Source organism: Coturnix japonica, chromosome 4 (assembly GCF_001577835.2).
Source record: "Coturnix japonica isolate 7356 chromosome 4, Coturnix japonica 2.1, whole genome shotgun sequence".
NCBI classification, from domain to species: Eukaryota; Metazoa; Chordata; class Aves; order Galliformes; family Phasianidae; genus Coturnix; species Coturnix japonica.
This window is the reverse complement of record NC_029519.1, coordinates 41,202,546-41,222,057: the sequence shown is the minus strand read 5'-3', so window position 1 is coordinate 41,222,057 and position 19,512 is coordinate 41,202,546. Positions and strand designations below refer to the sequence as shown.

The 19,512-nt window shown below is 39.8% G+C and overlaps 1 protein-coding gene across 3 annotated transcripts in view; it reads right to left on the bottom strand.

The window, feature by feature from the left end:
* Window positions 1-19,512, bottom strand: part of LIN54 (lin-54 DREAM MuvB core complex component) — a 38,026-nt gene that overhangs the window by 11,649 nt on the left and 6,865 nt on the right. For 2 of the 3 annotated variants that reach the window (XM_015861562.2, XM_015861563.2), the window contains exons 2-5: window positions 10,364-11,091; window positions 4,959-5,079; window positions 1,734-1,879; window positions 106-261 (exon numbers count right to left, since the gene is read on the bottom strand). In XM_015861562.2, coding sequence (XP_015717048.1) covers window positions 106-261; window positions 1,734-1,879; window positions 4,959-5,079; window positions 10,364-11,056 — 1,116 coding nt within the window. In that variant the 5' untranslated portion in view covers window positions 11,057-11,091. The remainder of the gene's footprint in view (window positions 1-105; window positions 262-1,733; window positions 1,880-4,958; window positions 5,080-10,363; window positions 11,092-19,512) is intronic. The other variant, XM_015861564.2, reaches the window with a different exon arrangement.

Below are 19,512 nucleotides of genomic sequence, written 5' to 3'. Positions count from 1 at the left end.
AACACCTTGGGAATGCCCACTGCCATCCTGCAGATCAGCACCCTAGTCTTCCCATGTGTTATGAGATGCAGACATGCTAAAAATTAAACAAAAGTCAGTCTGTACCTGCGTGGTTGTGTGGTTGACTATGGCCTTCCCAGGGGAGGAGGGTGCTGACTGCTGCACTGTGAGGATCTGCTGTCCTAACGCTACATTCAGTGGGACGCCCACCGTCTTCTGGGGGGAGTTGGGAGGCTGGGAGGCCACTGACACCACTGTTAGCTGCTTGGCAAAACAAAGAAGCAGTTTAAACCTCTGTGCAGTATGCAAACCCTCTATATATATATGTACCTCTAATTATGAGAGGTACAGTTCTCCCACAGTACATTAAGATCTTCTTGTGAACAAAAGAGTTGTAATCTAATCACAACTCACACTGTGCAACCTGACCGTGCAATCACAGCACAGAAAGGTCCCTGCAGGAAGTCAGCACTGCCCCGTTTTGGTTGGAAACTCTGCACACTGAAGCCATAGCATCGTCAGGATGGATTTTGGAATAACAGCTTTATAATCGGCACCATGATGGCTACATGATCAATGGGGATTTTAAAAGATGGAAATGAAAAAAAAATAATCTCACTTTATGCTGTTAATTCATACCAAATGGAAAATACTGAGGAAATTATTTTATAAGTTTCCAGATACTGGTAAGACCCAGTTTTCTGCAGTGTGTCATTTGACTATTCTATATACTATCAGCCCTTCTGTTGCAGTTTCACTGATAGAACCAGGACATCTCCCACTGTTTTCTACCTACTCTTTTACATTTCCTGCTTTAAGTTTTCAGAAAGATCCACAGGTTTTGAAACATTTTTTTAAAAAGATACTTAGAATTATTTGCCTACAGTAAACTCAGGAGATAACAGACTTTTTACTCTCACTCTTCTGATAGTTCTTAGAATAAGACTTTACAGCTTCCCTACATTGTTTTGCCCAGTAATAATTCTGAAACAAAAGCCCTTTGCTCCATTTGTGTAACATTCCACTGCTAATGCACATCCAAACTAACAAAATCTTAACTCTCACATAGGTTTTCATACATTGTACTTAGCTTGCATGTGTTATATATCTTGGTTCCCACTCTAAGACTCATCCTTTCTCCAGCAATATTCTTCTTCTCAAGGGAATTTTATCAGGTCTAAGATCCAAGCATCACTGCAATGCTCATCTGCAACACAGCTGATGATGCACAAGTTACCTTTCTATCAATTGTCTGCCTATACCAATTTCCCAGTCTGTCAAGAATCGTTGCCAATCTCATCTATATCAGTCAACATTAGTGAAGACTAATTTACCTATGGAACACCAGGCAATGGCTGGTAAATGTTAACCTATAAAGTAACTGAGATCTCCTCTTGAAGAGCCTGGTGAATTTTTCAGAAGTTGATAAAAGAAATAGTACGCTATTTCAGCACTTGGCTAGAGGAGAACAGCTGAATGAAACAGGAGAATGGATGCTTCGGAAATGGCAAAAAGTGACAGGAATGGGAAATTAATGCAGTAATGTGCATTGAAATCACATTAAAGGAGCTAGCTGAAAAATCCAGCTTAGGCCACTATAGCAGAGCAGAGCATAGTGACTCACAATGGAGACTCTGGAGTGGCAGATCACAGACAGCTTGCAGCAAAGATGCAAACACAGAGCTTCCTTTGCAGCAGAGACGAGAAGGCTGCAGCTAGAATAAGGTTCTTACCTTGTTAGGAGATTTGAGTGGCGAGATAGCTATCTTACTCGGTGTCTGTTGTGTTGTTGTACTCAAAGATGATCCAATAACTCCACTCTCAGAGATTGTTATTGTCTTTGGTGGTGTTCCTGGAGTAGATTGTGAAACAACCCTGCCTGTAATCAAGAAAGGGATGGTCAGCTGAACTATCACCATTTACAACTTGTAAAGCAAACGCCTTCTCTGGTTAGCCTGTAGCTGATCCTCACCTGAAGGTACATTACCTAGCAGAAAGGACAGTAGAATTCTTTCGAGTTAGATTCAACTAGAAAGTAATCCGCATTACTACAAATAAAAAGATTGTTTATTTAGGTTTAAAAAAGCTGAAAGTTATATCCATCTTTCTGTAACGTTCAGTTGTTGAATCCTTAGAGCCAGCACAGCATCCCAGGGCACAAAGCCCTTCAGTACTCCTGCCCTGCACACAAATACCCCAACAGCTGGCAGCTTGCTAAGAAGACCCCAGGCTGCTGCCAATGTGCAATAAAATGTGAACTGGGAAGGAGGGAGCGGTGTGGGTGCTTCTTTTTACAACTCTGACAGCAGAAACTCTCCATATGACCATGAAAGTGGTGCTTGGTGTCTCTCCACATTCAACTGTGACCTTTTTCCTTCAGTTTGTGTTGGTGTTTGGCTTTTTCACTGCCTACAGAATAGATGACACTCTTGTGAAAATCAGGGTGGAGGTGTAACTCCACATACAATCTGCTTTTACGACAGCAAAGAAGCTTAAACATCAAAAGCTCCAAATCACAAAATCAGCCTCAGCAACATTACAAAACTCCAAGAGCAGAGTTGTTTTTTTCTTTTTTAATGCTTTTAAAATGATTTCCAAAGAGTGCTTGACCTCTGAGCTTTCCTCTGCTGCCCTTCGACTCAGATGTATTTCTGCCATAGCTTCTCTCTCATCCACTCTGCTGCACTATATATCAAAATCAAACAAGAAACAGTGTAACTTTCTGATATAAAACCATCTGGTGACATGATGATTAACTCAAGCACCACTAAAACAAAACACCACCATCCTCACAGAAAGCTGCCCTGATATCTGTATTCTCTAAGGCAGCTTCACTTTTGTTTAGCAACCAAGTGTGCTGTTACTTTGGCTGCACAAGCAACCTGAAAAACGGAACCCTCCTCAACATTCAATACTTCTAAGTTGTTCCCCCTTTTTCTGTCCCTTGTAACAGCTTTATCCCTTCTCATTGCACTTCCTCTTCTGCCCTTAGTATCAGCTTCCAAAACTGAATCTGGCTGCTTTATTTGAAAGAATTGTCAGTATAAGAACTTCCACCTCAGCTGCAAGCGATTAAAAATACCTATCAGACCAAGAAAAACACATAAGCAAATTAGCATTCAATACCTTCTCCAAATACCAGCCTCTCTGACCTGGCAAACTGTACTACTGGTGGTTGGGGTGGAAAGAGGAAAGGAAAGTATTTAGAAAGACTTTCCCTCTCACTTAAAAAAGCATCTTCATCTCCCAGTGATGCCTCCTGCAAGCTCAGGGAAAAGTATTGTGTATTCTCCAACATATTCATTTCAAAGGCAGAAATTTATTTCTTTTGTAATGCATAATGTGTAGATACCTTGTGATCTGTATGCTTACTTTCACTCTGGAGGCAGCAAGATTTAGGAACCTAATGAAACAACACACTTGTAAAAAAGGTTTCTGCTGTGGTTCCTTAGTTCCTCACTGCTTGTCAGTTTTCATGTAATGCCAGGTGAAAATGTAATGCTAGATACAAATGTAATGCTTCTCAAAGCAGCTTTCCTCCCCCCCTCTGAGTTTATTTTTTAAACACACAAATAGCTTAAGTCAGATGTGTATAAACACAGCAAAGCAATCTTTTTATAGGTCTGTGTGTTTGCTGGGGAACTGTCTGAGGAAGAGGAATTAATGGGAACTGGGACATCCAGTTTCACTGGCAACATAAAACTGGGCACAGGCCAATCTGACAGCACAAGGAAAGGATTATAATTCAAATATGTGCCAAATACTGTAACAGTGGAAATTATGAACACAGGAGGCAGTTGCTTTCTTTTTACAACCAGCTCAAGTCACAGCTCTATGAAGACTTAATGCATTCATTTAAATACATGGAAGAGATTTTAGGCTTACTTGAGTCTGTCAGCCTGGACAGCTGAAAAAATCCTTCAGACATCCAAAAACAACTCCAGCTTTTTACATTTCTCCTTTTGTGATAATTTGCGCGCATTTTATCAAGGGATACATCAGTCCCACTGCCAAAGTGAACAAGTCCTTGAAGGGAGTGTTTAAAGAGGAGGGGAAACACCTGTTTACGAGGGTGGACAGTGATAGGACAAGGGGGAATGGTTTTAAACTGAGACAGGGGAGGTTTAGGTTAGAGATTAGGAGAAAGCCTTTCACTCAGAGGGTGGTGACACAATGGAACAGGTTGCCCAGGGAAGTCGTGGATGCCCCATCCCTGGAGGTATTCAAGGCCAGGCTGGATGTGACAGCCTGGTCCAGTGGTTGGCAGCCCTGCATATGGCAGAGGGGTTGAAACTAAATGATCATTGAGCTCCTTTTCAACCCAGACCATTCTATGAATGAAAACACTGCGTTGTTGGTTGAGCTTTTTTTTTTTTTTTTTTTTTTTTAATAAGGCAAAAAAGGACCAGATTTGTTTTCCAAAGAGGCAAACCATCTCTTCTTAACCTTAACTACCTTCTTATAGACTCTTCAGAAATACTTATTTCTTAAGTAGTTGAGCAATTCAACAGAAACAACAGCTTCATTTCATTCTCAGAAATGTTTCTTGCAAGTATCACATTTAAGCCTACCACAAGCAGATTACAGAAATAGAAAAGCATTTGCCTCCCTTCTTTCTCTTTAATTTAAGTTATCCATAAAGACTTTGTTTATCAAATTACCTTTTTTCAGGCTGAGGCACTTCTCTCTTTTACCCAAAAATCCACCAAATAAAAACATTTTGCAGAAAAAACAAAATAATCCAAATCTACAGCCACGTAAATAAACAAAGCATAAGGGAATCAACCACTGCCCATATCTGCTTCTACCTACCAAAATCTTTGCTGACTTTTTTTCCCCAGTTGCTTCAGAAATCTATAATAAAAATCAATACAAAAAAAATTTCTACCACCATCATCTCTTTGAATAGTCTTATAAAAAGCCAAACTGTAAAGCAAAATAAATAGAGTAAGTACAACCTGCAATGACCGGTGACACTTGAGTGGTCTGCCCTGTAACAGCTTTGCTATTGATTGGTTTTGCAAAGATGAGCTTGGTGATCACTGGGCCTGAAGTTGCAGTTCGGGTCTTCTTTGCAATCTGAAAGATGGATTAAAAAAAGAGCTCAAGTAACTTGAGTGTTTTGGATCAGAATGATCATGTTGTTATGTACATCATACAACAGGGCAACGTTCACACATGGAAATAGAGAGAAATTGTTCATCTCACACTTTACCTCCATTTCTCATGGGTTATCATCTGTGCCACTTGAGAGAGCAAGATAAAGCACGGCAGCCAAGCCCCTTACAGTCATCCTACAAGGTCTCTGTACAAACATGCCTTGACTTCAAGATACCTTATTAGCAACCTGAAAATAAATTTTACAAGCAGTCTGTCTGTACAAAAATATTAACTTAAAAGTATCAGTCTTAAAATATGATATATATATTTTTTAAAGTCATATTTTCAGACAACCAGGACATAACTTGATCCTCTAACTATTACAACAAGACAGGTACTGCTCAGGTACTGCTCGGAAACATCTCTTCACCTGTGCTGACATAGCAACACACTTCTGCCCCACAAAGGAGGAAAAAAAAGAAGCATGAAACTTCTGGAAGTCTTAGGCACTGGTTAACTAAGACACAATCAACTGAATACATCCAGGTCTTTTGTGTACACCCCACAGCAGATCCTGTCTCCAGTAGTACTGCAGCACCAGGAACAAGTAAGTGCAATTTGATGAGACAGACTTTTTCACCTTGAAGGCTTTTGTTTAAAAAGGATTTCCCTGCCCTTCTCCCCCACCTTATCATTACTGAAGGGTCTGCTACAAGACACATTTATTCTGTTTCCATTAACCGATGGGCCTGATCTGCACCCCACAGACACCAGCCACCAACTCTAGCAACATCACAAACCCACAGCATGGCATCCACATGGGAAGCCACATACCAAGTTGCTGATCTGCCTTTGCTACTGAAGCAGCTAACCAAAGAAACCTCACACACGTAGAAAAATACAGATGTAACAGCTACTTTCAACAGCCTGAATAAGTTGTGATTGCTTAAACGAAGCAATTGAGTGGGCTGAATGTTGTGGTTTCCTATACACAGTCCTGTTTATAGCATTTGCTGACAAAGAACACATTTACATTCTAAATATTCTGCAATACGTAATGAATTCAGCAGTCTCCACACAAAGATCAAGTGTGGGGCAGTTTCAACTGCCAACAACACGCCTGCAGGATGGCTGGGACAGCCAGAGCTCCACCTGTGATAGGTCTGAACCTTCTGGCCTCCTACAGAGAGGATATGTCTCTGTGTGCTTGAGCTGTGCCCAGCCAAAGGGACACCCAGCAGCTCTTACACTACACGGCAACAGAGGACAAACAGTGTTTAGAGAATGCCTTGCATTCCTCTGCATTTAGACTGGAGCGCTCTTTGGAGCAAACCTTCATCCTAAAATGAAACAGAAAGGAAACTCCTATTCTTGGAGATACATTTTTCACTGAAAGAAGATTAATTCACAGCACACTTTATAAACGTAACTCAAAGACATTTAAACATCTCTAGAACTCACTTCTCTTTGCACATATACAGGGGGTGGATGAACACAATCTAATACTATTTTATAAGCCAAACTACACACATTCTAGTTTTGTTTCTGATAAATTTCCCATGTTTTACCCATTAGATTAGCAACTTCCATTCTGTTGAAGTTGATTCTAATTTTGCTGTAGGTTTCAGACCAATTCAGCTGCTATTACTTTTACTCTTTGAAGCAAGGTCAAAATCTGACTCTGAACTTGACCACCACCTACCGGAACACAAGCACTTGTAACTTTATGCTTGTAAAATACCATCCAACAACATTAATTATCTCAGAGAAAAGTATAAATCCCTATACAATAGCCAGTTCACAAAAGTAGCCCTGTTCCCTACAGGCTCAACTTGCAATAGCCTCCTGTTGGTCTAGTACGAAGTTCTATCATCATCTAAGAGAAGGCTGAATCCCTTCAGGCCTTTAGACATAGGGAAACCCCAACACAGCTCCCTTGGCCATCAGAAACCGGACACACGCTCTAAGCCATCTGGCTGCCCCTTAGCAGAGAGGCTTTTTGAGAGCTCTGCTGCACGAGCTGATAGTATAAGTGCTTCAGTGGGAAACTCATTACCCACTTCAGTATGACTGGAGAAGCCAGAGGAAATCAAAATGACAGACTGCCCGTTCGATGCTTCAGCAAGAGCAAGTTCTCCCGAGCTCTCTGTCATTGCCTATACTAATCACAGAAAGTTAGCATTATTCCTCTTTGCCTACGTAAATTAAGCTTTGCTCTCCACAAGTTACTTCTAATTAGACTGCAGACGTATTTCCTGTGGCAACAAGCTTTTCCATTAGGAAAATATTAACTTAAGAAGCACTCTCCAGTTGTCTTCTCTGTAAAGTGGGAGAACCATTAACATGAAAGCATCTCTACTTAAATGGTTCATTTGTGCCTCTGTAGGCACTCCCCACTAACCAAGAGAGCAAGCATGCTTCTGTGACCAGACTCTGACTTCAGCTGTCAAACAGTGTAGCAGTCACATAGAAAAAAAGAAGGTGCACACCTTGAATTTACTGCTAGATACAGAACACTACTACCATAAGGAAGCTAACATTCTGTAAATCCACTCCCTAGATGACCTTGCAGGAGATCTTCCATGTAGCCACACCTGAAGTAATTTATACTTGGTATAAAAGGAAAAAAAACAAAAACCTCACAGGGACTGGAAATAGAAGATAACAGCATACTCCAGAGAAGATAGTAAGGACACAATACTGTGTCAGGAATAGGGATTTTCTGAGGGATTATGGAGTATATGACATTATTTTTCCACCATGAGGCACAGCCACAGTGCTGGCTTAGCAGTTGTTTTGCTATGGTAGCAATTGTGGTACAGACAAGTAGATTTAACTGCTGAAATGCACAGCCAGTTAACACAACAAGACAAGTTCAAGTCAGACCAGTCTAGTGACAGCTGTGGTGATGGGTCTGGACCTTTGGTTGAGTCATCTGCAAAGCTCAACTACTGCTTTGCACTGAAGCTAATATACTAGCACATGGTGATTTTTAAGTTTGCATGCAAGCAGGAACCCTAGGCTAAAAGCTAATGCATTTGCCAAGTCATTTTTTCCACACTCAGGATAGTGATTTCAACTATATTGTGACAAGTCACCTAGGTCTATGAAAGGGAAAGCAATAAGCCTCTTCTCTTGGTACAACAGAATCCTGAGGTCATGCTGTATCCTATATTGGTCTCTGAACTCTCAACATCACAGAGAGGGAGCAAGATTACAAGGAATGTTCTGCTGGAACTCTGTCAACTCTGCCCTTTCTCAAATGCTGAAATATCAAGCGTTACAAATAGATTGTAGTAAGACTAATGAATTCTCTTGATCTGAGAAGTTGCTAGAACAGTGATAACATAAGGAGAATTGTAGAGAGGCTCTTAGTCACCCAAGTCTAGTCTTTTATCAATTCATTTTTCAGCAACAAGTCCAAATGAAGTGCTGCTTTGCATTTGAAAACAACTGAATCACATGAGTTAAGTTACACATAACCCTTGGGAAGCTGGGAGGCATTCATGGCTTCCTTTTCCTCTCAGAAGGTGCCAAGACGGCACTGAAAGTTTAGAGTTTCATTCTGGATCATAGGATAAATGCATGACTTCATTTTCTAAGCCAGGAACTTGAAGCATAGGTTACCTCCCCTGTCATACATGACAAGGTAGACTGAATCTCTCACCTAGCCTCATATAATCCTTTGATGTAGTAATTTTCTGCAGGGATAAGTACTGTCTGGGAGCTGCTCATGTAGCTGTCTTTCCCACAGTATCAGGCAGTTCTAACAAACTGAAAACTGTTGTCCTGCTTTTCATTTCTACTTCCTCCACTCCTTGTAAGAAAGAAACAAACAATGAATATAATGAATTAACAATTCAATCAATTTTACAAAAGGAAGAATTAACAAAGTTAATCAACAATTTAGTTGTGGTTTGATTAACAAATGGTTACAAGTCCATTTGTATCAGGTTATATTAAGGAACCTGTAGGTTTCCTAATAACAAACAGCAGAGGTCAATTACTAAATCACTGCTGGGACAAGTGATCTCATACAAGCAGAAGCCCATCACATGTAAGCTGTTTTCTTCTGTTTCTTGTATGTGTCAGTCAGCAGTAACTGAAGCTAACAGGTACTGATCACTCTCACACCTTCCTGTGCTGACTCACAAGGCAAGACTTGAAAGCTGTAATGCCAACAGTATCATTAACAATGAAGGTGCAAAAATAAGAGCAACATATGTAACAGATATATTTGTGAAACATTTTTTCTTTCGAATACACTGTAGCAACAAAGGAGGTAAAGCAGAAACAGGTGCAAGGATCATCTACTGATTTAAAACAAACTATCACAGTCACACTTGTTCATGCTTGCTTAACATGGAATACTAACTGTAGAATGTACCACTGCCTGCAGTATACTTAAAAGTCATTTTTTCACATGCAAGAAATTTGGTTTAGCTTGTATACTTGGAGCTTCCTTTCTCATTTTACTCAACCATAAAAATGATTATTTTCCACTACAACCTCCACTGAGTCCCAGCTTTCCTTTCGTGACTTTTTGATACGTGTCTCATCTCCATTTAGAACAAAGTCATTCGTGTTCAGTTCTGCCATGTATCAGATATCAGACCCCTTTGGCTAACAGCCCACGTCTTTTCAACATATTTTCAGATCCCTTCAGATTCTACTTTCAATTATCAGAAGATCTACATCTGAGGCAGCAAATAGCACTTAGAAGTGTCCACCTTACAATATAATCTAGCTGATCAATATACACTGATAAGCTTAAGCAGGTTTAAGGCAGACAAGATGCACCGCTTTTGTTCCTTCTCAAATGCATTAAGGTTCTTCAGAGACTTTACTTCTAACAAGCTAAGCTTAAGAATTTAAGAAGCTGGTTGCTCTTGAAATGGGAAAGCAGCGTGCACTTAGAATAAAGAATGGTAGTCATCAAGAGTTCAATTCATTCTTATGAATGCATATAGAGTTTATTTTTATAAAATGAAAACAATGGGAAAATTCAATATAATGAATTCTGATAGTTAACTTTCTCCGAGGCAGACCCCTAAGATTCAAGACAGTAGCTGGGAGATAAAAGGCATACAATTGTAAATGCATTCACAGATGGAAGAGTGGGCTAAGAGAAGCACTGTGCTTTTATACAAGGAAAGGAAAGGCTGAAAGCAACCTTTCAGTGTGTCAGCCAGTGAAGGAAGCAGACAATAGTCGCACCAACAGAATCATTTTAAAGAGGTTTCATCAGCATAACTCACTTTACCTGTACTGTTTTTAATTGCTGTGTCTGCAAAACAGAAGGCTGGGCAGCAGTATTTATCAGCTGACTTCCTTGCGTTAAAGCTGAGACACCAACAACAGGTTTCACTTCTGACCGACCTCCAATAACAACTTTGATCTGCTGGCCTTGTACCTTGGAGTCTCCACCTTGGGTCTGGGACACAGTCTTCTGCGCCTGCGGGAGCTGGCAGCGAGGCAAGGCTAAAACAATGGGTTGGCCAGTCTTGCCCAAAGCTGTTACAATTAGCTTTTGCCCATCAGGTTTAATGCTCTGATTGCCTATTTTAAGGTCAGTGGTCTTGTTCAGAATAATTTGATTGGCTGATATAGTGACCGGAGTCTGAGCACCAAGTTTATGTAGACCACTTTGAAAGGCAGGCTTTACTATTGAATTTCCTTCAGTTTTTATGGTTGTGGTGCTTGCAGTCACATCGCCCGAGTGATTACTGGGTGCAGTAACTGGTTCTGTGGTGACTGTGGCTGTAGTCGTAACCGAAGCATCATTGGTGGAGCTTATGTTCACTATTTCTTCCAGTTCTGTTTCCATGGGAATAGAATCTCCCATTGGTGAAGACACGATAACCGCCTCAATGCTGTCATCTTCCACCAGAGTGATACCAGTGTCCATTATTTCCTCAGGGAGCAAGCTGTTTACTTCTGCTGAAACCACCTCCATGTTAGCAGTTGTGGCAGTGATGACTGTAGCAGGTACTGCAACAATAATAAAAATAAATTAGTGGCTTCCAAAAAAAAATAATACACATTTCACAAAGGTTTATGAATAATATTATCAAAAGAAAAACGTACAATAGCAGAAAACACAAAGTATTGTGTGTATGCAATGGAGGAATATCATGGAAAAAGAAAAAGCTATCAAATTCTAACACATTTGACTGAGTTTACTTTCACTAAGAATTTACACCAAAGCTCTTCAGTATCGTCCATTCATAAATACAGGCACCGACTTTCTTCTGATTACCAGTCCACCTCTGGCAATTTAGTACACCTAAAGTAGCGCTCCCCTCCCCCCAAGATGGGTACCTTGCTCACACAGATATATACTGAGATACAGAGCAAGAAGTAAAAAGCTACACAAGTCCAGAAGATGATGACCCATTTTGTCATGTGTATCAACACCTACTAGTAGGGTGCTTTGCCTCGGAGACTTGTTTTCCACTCTAGATGCAACAGGGGTTCACTGTTGTTTTCTCGTTTCAGAAGTCTCATGCAAGCAAACAGCTGTCTCTGTGAGAGGCTTTTTTAGCCCCAGAAGCTCAATCGACAGGCTACTTTTGAGACCAAGGCAAAACTCATCCCTATTTTTCAGTGGATTAGTATGAACGCCCAACTTATCTACATTAAGTTTTACATGACAAACCTTGAAGACATTGCTGGAAACAGCTTCACTTATCACTTTCACTAAAACTGCATCACTGTCAGACTAAAAACAGATGCACTTATTACAGCACTTCCTTCATTTGCTGACCCCATCAGTATGCTTGGATACTACATGGGAGAGTAGGTGGCACACACTCCACAATCTTGAGTACTTCTGATAAGTGCAAGAGGACAAGATCCTCGTGTATCCAGCTTCCTTATTTCTAGGAAAAGCAGACAATTTGAATGTAACTAGGTGACATATGTAATTAAGAAACTATATTGCTAAAAAAAACATACTAAATGCTGGGGTAACAACTGACTCATCTGGGGTCATTGTGGTTGGATTTTACAGGGTGGTAGGTAACCATAGAACCGCTGCATTTCACCCATGAAGTAGAAGGATGAGGGAAAACCAACCTGCTACAGTCTACCTTGTTTATACGTTGAGCTTAGAAGGCCACATTATACTAGTCACTGGGCCCTACTGATCTCAGTGGATACCATCCTAGTTCCACTCAGCTCCTGAGTACAAGCTGTATCACACTGCTAACTGATATTCAAGCATCTTCAGCTGTGTAAGAACTTGTTCAGACAACCTACAGTCAAACGCATACACAGCTCACTTATTGGCAGACATTTAGATGTCTGTTTTCTGATGTCACAGCCAGAAATACCTCCTCTTAGAGAGTGTTTATCCCAAAGTAATGCCAGAACAGCCTTAATTAATGCCAACCCTCATAACTAGCACTAGACACAACACCTTACACCTAAGGACACACCAGTAATGTTAGTATCATGTTGCTGTCTCGGAGTCAAAGTGGTTAACTGTGTACAAGGTAACAAAAAAAATGGAATAGGAGTAGTGGATTATTTTTGCATATGCTAAGCCTACTAACACTTTTTTGGGTTGTGCTGTTTTATTTTCCCTTCAAACTAAACAGGACTGTGCCTTAAACCTTACAATTCAGGGCTATTCTGCATATAAAAAAAAAACCAAACATGTCATTCTTATCCTGAAAGGAAGAAAGGGCTTGGATCCAGATGTTAGGTTCTTAAAGTCAACCACAAATACATATGCTCATATACTTGAAAATAAGAGAATCATCTAAATCAGGCAATGGAAAAAAAAAATCAATTTAGTATCAATATACTATTTCAAATGATTTAATTTTGGATTGCATAATTATGTGCTGTTCCATTTAAAAAAAGGTCAGTCTTAGTTTCTTTTAGTAACATAACTGTAATGAATTGAAATATACCCAAGAAGCAATGCAGATAAATAAACTTATTTCTTGTATTCTTAGTGCCTCTGCCACAAGGTGGTAAATGGCTGTTAAACATTTTTACCTAGTTCAATGAAAACTTAAATAGAAATGCATCAGCTTCTAACCTCTTGCATTACAGAAAAAAACAACCAAAAAACAAAAACAAAAAAACACAGAAATATACATTGCTTCAAGTTAGAAATTAAAGGCCAATAAGTTAAAATATAAGAAACATTACATGTTTTTTGAGCTAATAGCTTACAGACATCAACAAGGTTTTTTGAAGTATTAGGTCTCATCCTTTCACAGATGGCTTTCACAACTGTACATAGGCTGGTGTTAATGATAGCAAGAAAAACACCAATCAACTTACTGGTTCCATTTCTTCCTTGTTTACTCAACTGAAATAGATGCCTGAAATGAAATGAGGAAACCTTATCTATACGAGAAGCTGCTGTCATCAAAGCAGCTTCAACATCCAAGAAGATTCTTATTTTACTTCTAGGTATTTATCCTAAATTTCTCAACAATTCAGCTGCTTGTTTTTTCAAACTCAATCATAACAAACACACTGTTTATATTCTTTTGCTCGCCTACTAAAATGATTTCCAATAATAAAGCAGACCAAACTCTTGAAGGATGCTTTACTAACTATTCACACATATTCAGTTGAAAACCCTAAGAGCACTGTCTAAACCAAACAAGTGGATAAGCACACTAGGGCTAACTCCACAGAGACTGCACAAACACTTCTTAATAGATCAATTGAGCCCACAGAATAAGGCCAACGCAACAAATTAAAAGCTCTTGGAAAAAATGCATATAGTGAAGATTTGTTCATTAAGACTCCATCCCACAACAGGACATAAAATTACCTAAATGCACTGAAAAAATATCTGGGGACTAAAGTGTACTGACAGCAAGGTCTGGTTGCAATCGCTTTTAGAAACTGCTTTATCACCTTCTTTTGAGAAGGGAGACTGCATTGGGACAAAAGTTCAGCCTGAGTGGTTCTCTTGTGCCCATCTTCATGACTACACACCTACATTTGATAATCATAAAAAAGAAAGAAGAGAAACAACTTGAAACTTGCTGTTGCTTAACACAATATTTTAATACTTCTGAATCTTATACTTGTTACTCAGAATCCTTACAAAGCTCAGGTGTTTTCTTTTCTTTAGAATGTTTCTCCATTTGTTTGATTTTAGTTACACCACAAATGAGAAACTGAGGGGAGAAAAACCCACTGATAACCATATTTGTTTCAATATAACTTCATAAAGATTAAAGTGGACTTACAGATAGGAGGATAGAAGTGCAATGACTGTTGGCAAAATACAGAATGGAGACGAGAGTTACTTACTACTTACTGATACTTGTGTATGTGGATCAAGAATCTCCTCACTATTTGTACCTCCTGCTTCCCCTGGTCTTTTCAGTCTTAGTGGTGCTCAGCCTTCAAAAAACAACCACGTAACCCTACAGGCTTAAGAAGATTGACCAGGCCTGCCTGGAGTTGTTGGCAATGCTACTTATAAACCAATTTCAGAAATGTCAGTTCACCAGTAAAAGCACAAAAGCAGAAACCCAAAACAAAGAAAATCCAAATCTAATACATGCACCAACTACAACAGAGCCCTAAAGAACTGAGATTGAGTTGGGATGAACAGAAGCACTGCCAGGTGGTAAGCAGACACAAGTACAACCAAGCACCTTTGCCGGAGACCAGAGGAAGGAGGTATTTAAAGGTGGGATCAAGATGCACCCTTAGGTACAGCGCTGTAAGAGCCAGCAAGGGCAAATGTATTGAAGTTGCTGAGCCACCCCTAGTCTGACGTGGTCGTCCCCAGTACAGTTGTCCAAGGACAAATGGCATAGAAATGTCTAGCATATATAAAACCAACTGCTCCATCTCCAACCACCAGCAAATGCAAATATTCACACAATCACCATTACAATTTTCCTCCTGAGGGGTGGAAAACAGGAAACAATTCTGCAGGTCCCAAAAAAGGAGAAAATAAACTGCTCAGAAACTTAGCAGTAATGTAGTTACAAGCACTTCCATACAACCTTAGTGCTGCCTTTTCCATAGATCAGTGAAGCCAGAAAAGACGATCAGCTTTTAAGATACTGTGGCTCAGTTTTGCGTACTTTATAACTCAGAAATCCCTGCAATAGTCATATGAAGTTACAGTAATAAACTCAGCACATTCCTAGACTTCTAATCGAATAAGTGCTAAAAAGAATATTCATTTATTCTTGTGGTTTATTCCTGGCAGGCAGCTGAACACCACACAGCCTTTCACTCACTCCCCCCTCCCAGTGGGATGGAGGAGAGAATCAGGGAAATTACAAAAAGAAAACAAGAGAAGAACTTGGGGGTTGATACAAAAGGACAGAAAAGGAAGAGAGAAATTAACAGCAATATAGACCCAAAACAAGTGATGCTTAACACTCATCACTCGCTGACTGACGCCCAGTCCCAGATCAGCAGCTGTCCTCCCCTGGCCAACTCCCTACCATTTTTCATATATATTAAAAACATATATATTTTCACATGATGTCATATGGCATAAAATAGCCCTTTGGCCAGTTTAGGACAGCTGTCCTGATTCTGCCTGGGGGAGAAAACTGTGCTCCTCCCAGTCTTTCAAAGGAAGAATAAGCTGCTGAAACACTGCGATGTCCTTGGCTATGTACAGCACTGCTCAGCAGCGACTGAAACATTGCTGTATTATCAACATTGTTTTTCTCTTAAAGCCACAACGTAACATTATACCGGACACTATGAAGAAAATGAACTCCATCCCAGTTGAAACCAGAACAATTTCTAAATCCAATGAATGGAATAAAGGCAAGCAAAGGAAGAAGGGAAACACGGAACAGATCCTTGATGACTATGATTCATTTTCAATTATTTAAGCAATTCATCTAGAAAACCTGAGATACTTTCAGCCACGTGCAATTGAAGCTCAGATGCTCTCATTCTTCCTTATTTTTTCAGGTTTTGCTCACCTGCTCACCCTAACAGTAGCAATATGAGTGTTTCACTGGGCTGTCTAATAGAAAATCAACTTTGTTTTTGCTCTACCACTTGGAGATTAAGAGGTTTAAAATTTCTCAACAGCAACTTGTTGGAAGCTCCTCCCCCAAAAAAGAAGAGATCTAAGTACTACTACACTACAGTAGGGGAAATGCAGTAGCAATTCATTCATCTGTTCCCATTTCCCTTCCTAATCTTCCAGCCCATGGGACACAAAAATAAAGCACCTTGCAATTCTTCAACCTTGAAACAGTTACTAAGCTCTCCATCCTGCAGTCATTGACATAAATGCTACAAAAGAGCAAGGACAGTCAGAGCACAGCGAGCCAAAAAGCACCCAGAGGAACTGAAATTCTTCGTTCACGGATCTGCTTAAAAACAAACAAACATCTTTTGTTGAAGTTTAGATCCTTGAAACAGGTGTTTTGTCAACATAAAGATATGAAAAAGCACTGCCTTAACCATGAAGCCTTTAACTGATCATACTCAAAGCCTAAGAAGCGATGCATGCAACATGACCACAGGGCCATCCTTTACCACAACGCCTCTGGTACAACCATGCTGCAAGGCTCAACAATCCCTTGACCCAGTGGTCCCAGTGCTGTTTTCTTCACAGCAAAATGAATTCTCACACACAAGGAATCACAGCGTGTTACCACAGAAATTAGATTATACACACAGAGCACAAAAGCACTTCTCACAATAGAAGTAAAAGTCCTTAAATATAATACATGACCAAAAATCCCCATGAGTCAGAAAGCCTTACATGCAAAACAGAAGCTTGAAGGAAGAAAGAAAAAACACAAGTTTTTCATGAAAGCAATACGTCATATAAGTCACCAGTGCTTGAATTACATTACATATATGTATATATGCGAGTGACCTGCTTACTAGAAAACCATCCTTTTAAAACAGATCTAACCTAGACTGGACAATCCCCTTTTTACCACAAGAACCACTGGTACATACATTGCCCAAATGTACCATTGAATACAAAACAAGATTAACAAGAAAGACAATTCTCTCACTGTTGATTAAAAAAAGGGTTTTGAGAAGCATTACTAAAAAAAAAAACAACAAAACCAACAAAAACCAAAACCCACCCCAGACACTTTCCCCGAATGACTTGTACCTAGAAAACTAAACCGCTTAAAGGTCAAGTTACTTTTCTATGCATAGCTCACAGCTGTTACCCAGCTTTCACATGCTAATTAAATGTACATCAAGGAGGTAGCAAAATCGTGTCATATTAGTAATATTAGTCTGCATTTCATGACTTATGTACATTTCAAATTGCATGTATCTGTAGTTTTTCAAGTAGTCAACACATTCCATATTTGCTAGTTGTAGCTTAAAACAAGTGGAAAACTTGCATTTCTGCTTGGTTCTGAAGATTAACCGTGATCAGCCAATGATAAATCTGCTGCTTGAGAGCAGCTTAGTGCCCTTTGAGGGTCTGTTCCTTGTCAGTGCCAAGGCATTCTGGCTTGCACTTAACAGCAAGGCTATTACTGTTACGGGAACACTGCCCGTTAATCTAACAGCACCCCATTCTGCACATACATTGATGTGTATGTATTTGAGAAACAACTGGCATGTCCAATCAAAGTAGGCAGAAACCAAAATTAGGTAGTTAGGTTATCCATTTATGCTCCAATTACTAACAAATAAAAGTTTGCATGAAGTAGACTCCATACCCACCTCCACATTCCCTCTTCTCTTAGAAAGGAGCAATGTAGCTATGAGGTCTAGCCCTGCAGGTTCAGAGCACACAATCCAATTACAACCTTCCAGGAAAGATGTGGATATATGGAATACCCATTGCAGCAGGATACTACCAAGTATCTCAGTTTTCTTTCTGTCCCAAATAGATCTCCAATACAAACTATAAGATAGAAACTGAAAGAATCAGAATACTTCCCTTCTTCCTCCCTCGGCTTGCACTGCCAATTGCCCTTTTTTCAAGGTAATACAACAGCACAAACTCCAAAAAAATAAATAAAAATTCACGCGTACTTAAGATCATTAAATACATTTTGCAGGTGTTCAGTACCACAAATCCAAGTTTTGACTCTGTAGTTTCTATACATTTAGCAAAGCACTTCTAACTTTAGGTTCTATGCAAACTTCGTGGTGAGACCAAAAGAAATACCCATCCAATAACATCAACATATAATTTCTTGAGTATTGAGGAAGATAAAAGTAATGCACTAGGAATCAATGTCAAAATGAGTATGGATGTCATTTTACTTTCCTTCTTGATTCCTCCTGAATGCCAGCCTAGAAGGGTTGGATAACGTGGCACTATTGCCTCAAACACACATCAGAAAACAACCTGCCATTACAGGCTTGATATCCAGTTCCCCACAGACTGCTAACAGGTGTTATCACACCAGGCACCTTTTAATGTTAGGCTTGCTGCCAACAATTTCTGCAAGAGTGCATTTTAGTCTAATATTTACGTGCTAAGGTTCATCATAATGGAGCTGCAAACCATCCACTTCACTGAGGCTTGGCAAATCCAGAAGCACAATGGTTACACGTGCATTACATGCATAGTTTAGCACCACTGCCACTCCGGGATGCAAAATACATCACTCAGCTTACTCTAACTGAAACCAAAACACGTGCAATGCTGATTTCAGCATGGTAATTCACTTCCAAAAATACACAACAACGTGGCATTTTTAGTAACTCAAAGAATCACAGAAACTCAGTGGTTATGTGTCTTCAGTAACTATGCTTTAGCCTTTTAATCTTTAACTTCTTTTAACTTTTACAAGGAGATAGAAATCTAAGATCAAACCTGCAGTGTTTCAAAAGTGCTGTCAGGATTTAGAGAGCAGTGAAAGTTGTTACGGTCTCTATTGCTTATCTTATCAGCGTGAGTTTACTTCAGTTTTGAGTCCAATTGAGCAATAGAAGAAAGGCAACAACACCTCTATGAAGAGTCAGGTTGCAGTAATTTGCCAGAATCCTGCATATCAAGCTGCAGATCTCAGCAGCTCTACCAGCCTTAAACACAGCAACACTCCACAAGCACAGAAGTCTATCTACTTGCAGAAAGACTGAGCTGCAGATAAACAGCTTGCCTGCAGACAAATAGTGATTTGGCTTTGATGCCAAGAACATCATTACTTTTCCCTTACACTTAAATCTCCAGATAGAGGACCCTCACACTGCTTTTCAAAGTTATCTGAATAACCACATTGCACTGCATCTGGCTTGCTTTTCTGGAAGCAATTCTACATGAAGATTTTGAGACAAGATATCAGTTCAGTAGGAGAAACAGGAATTCCAGTGAAGTCTTGGTTTCCACTCCAGAAGTACACGGGCCACTTCAAATTCAAGCTTCCCAGATGTCTGAAGACGGTAATATAAATGGTTGAAGATAACATGAGCCAGCAGTGCGCTCTGGCAGCTTGGAAAGCAAATGGGATCCTG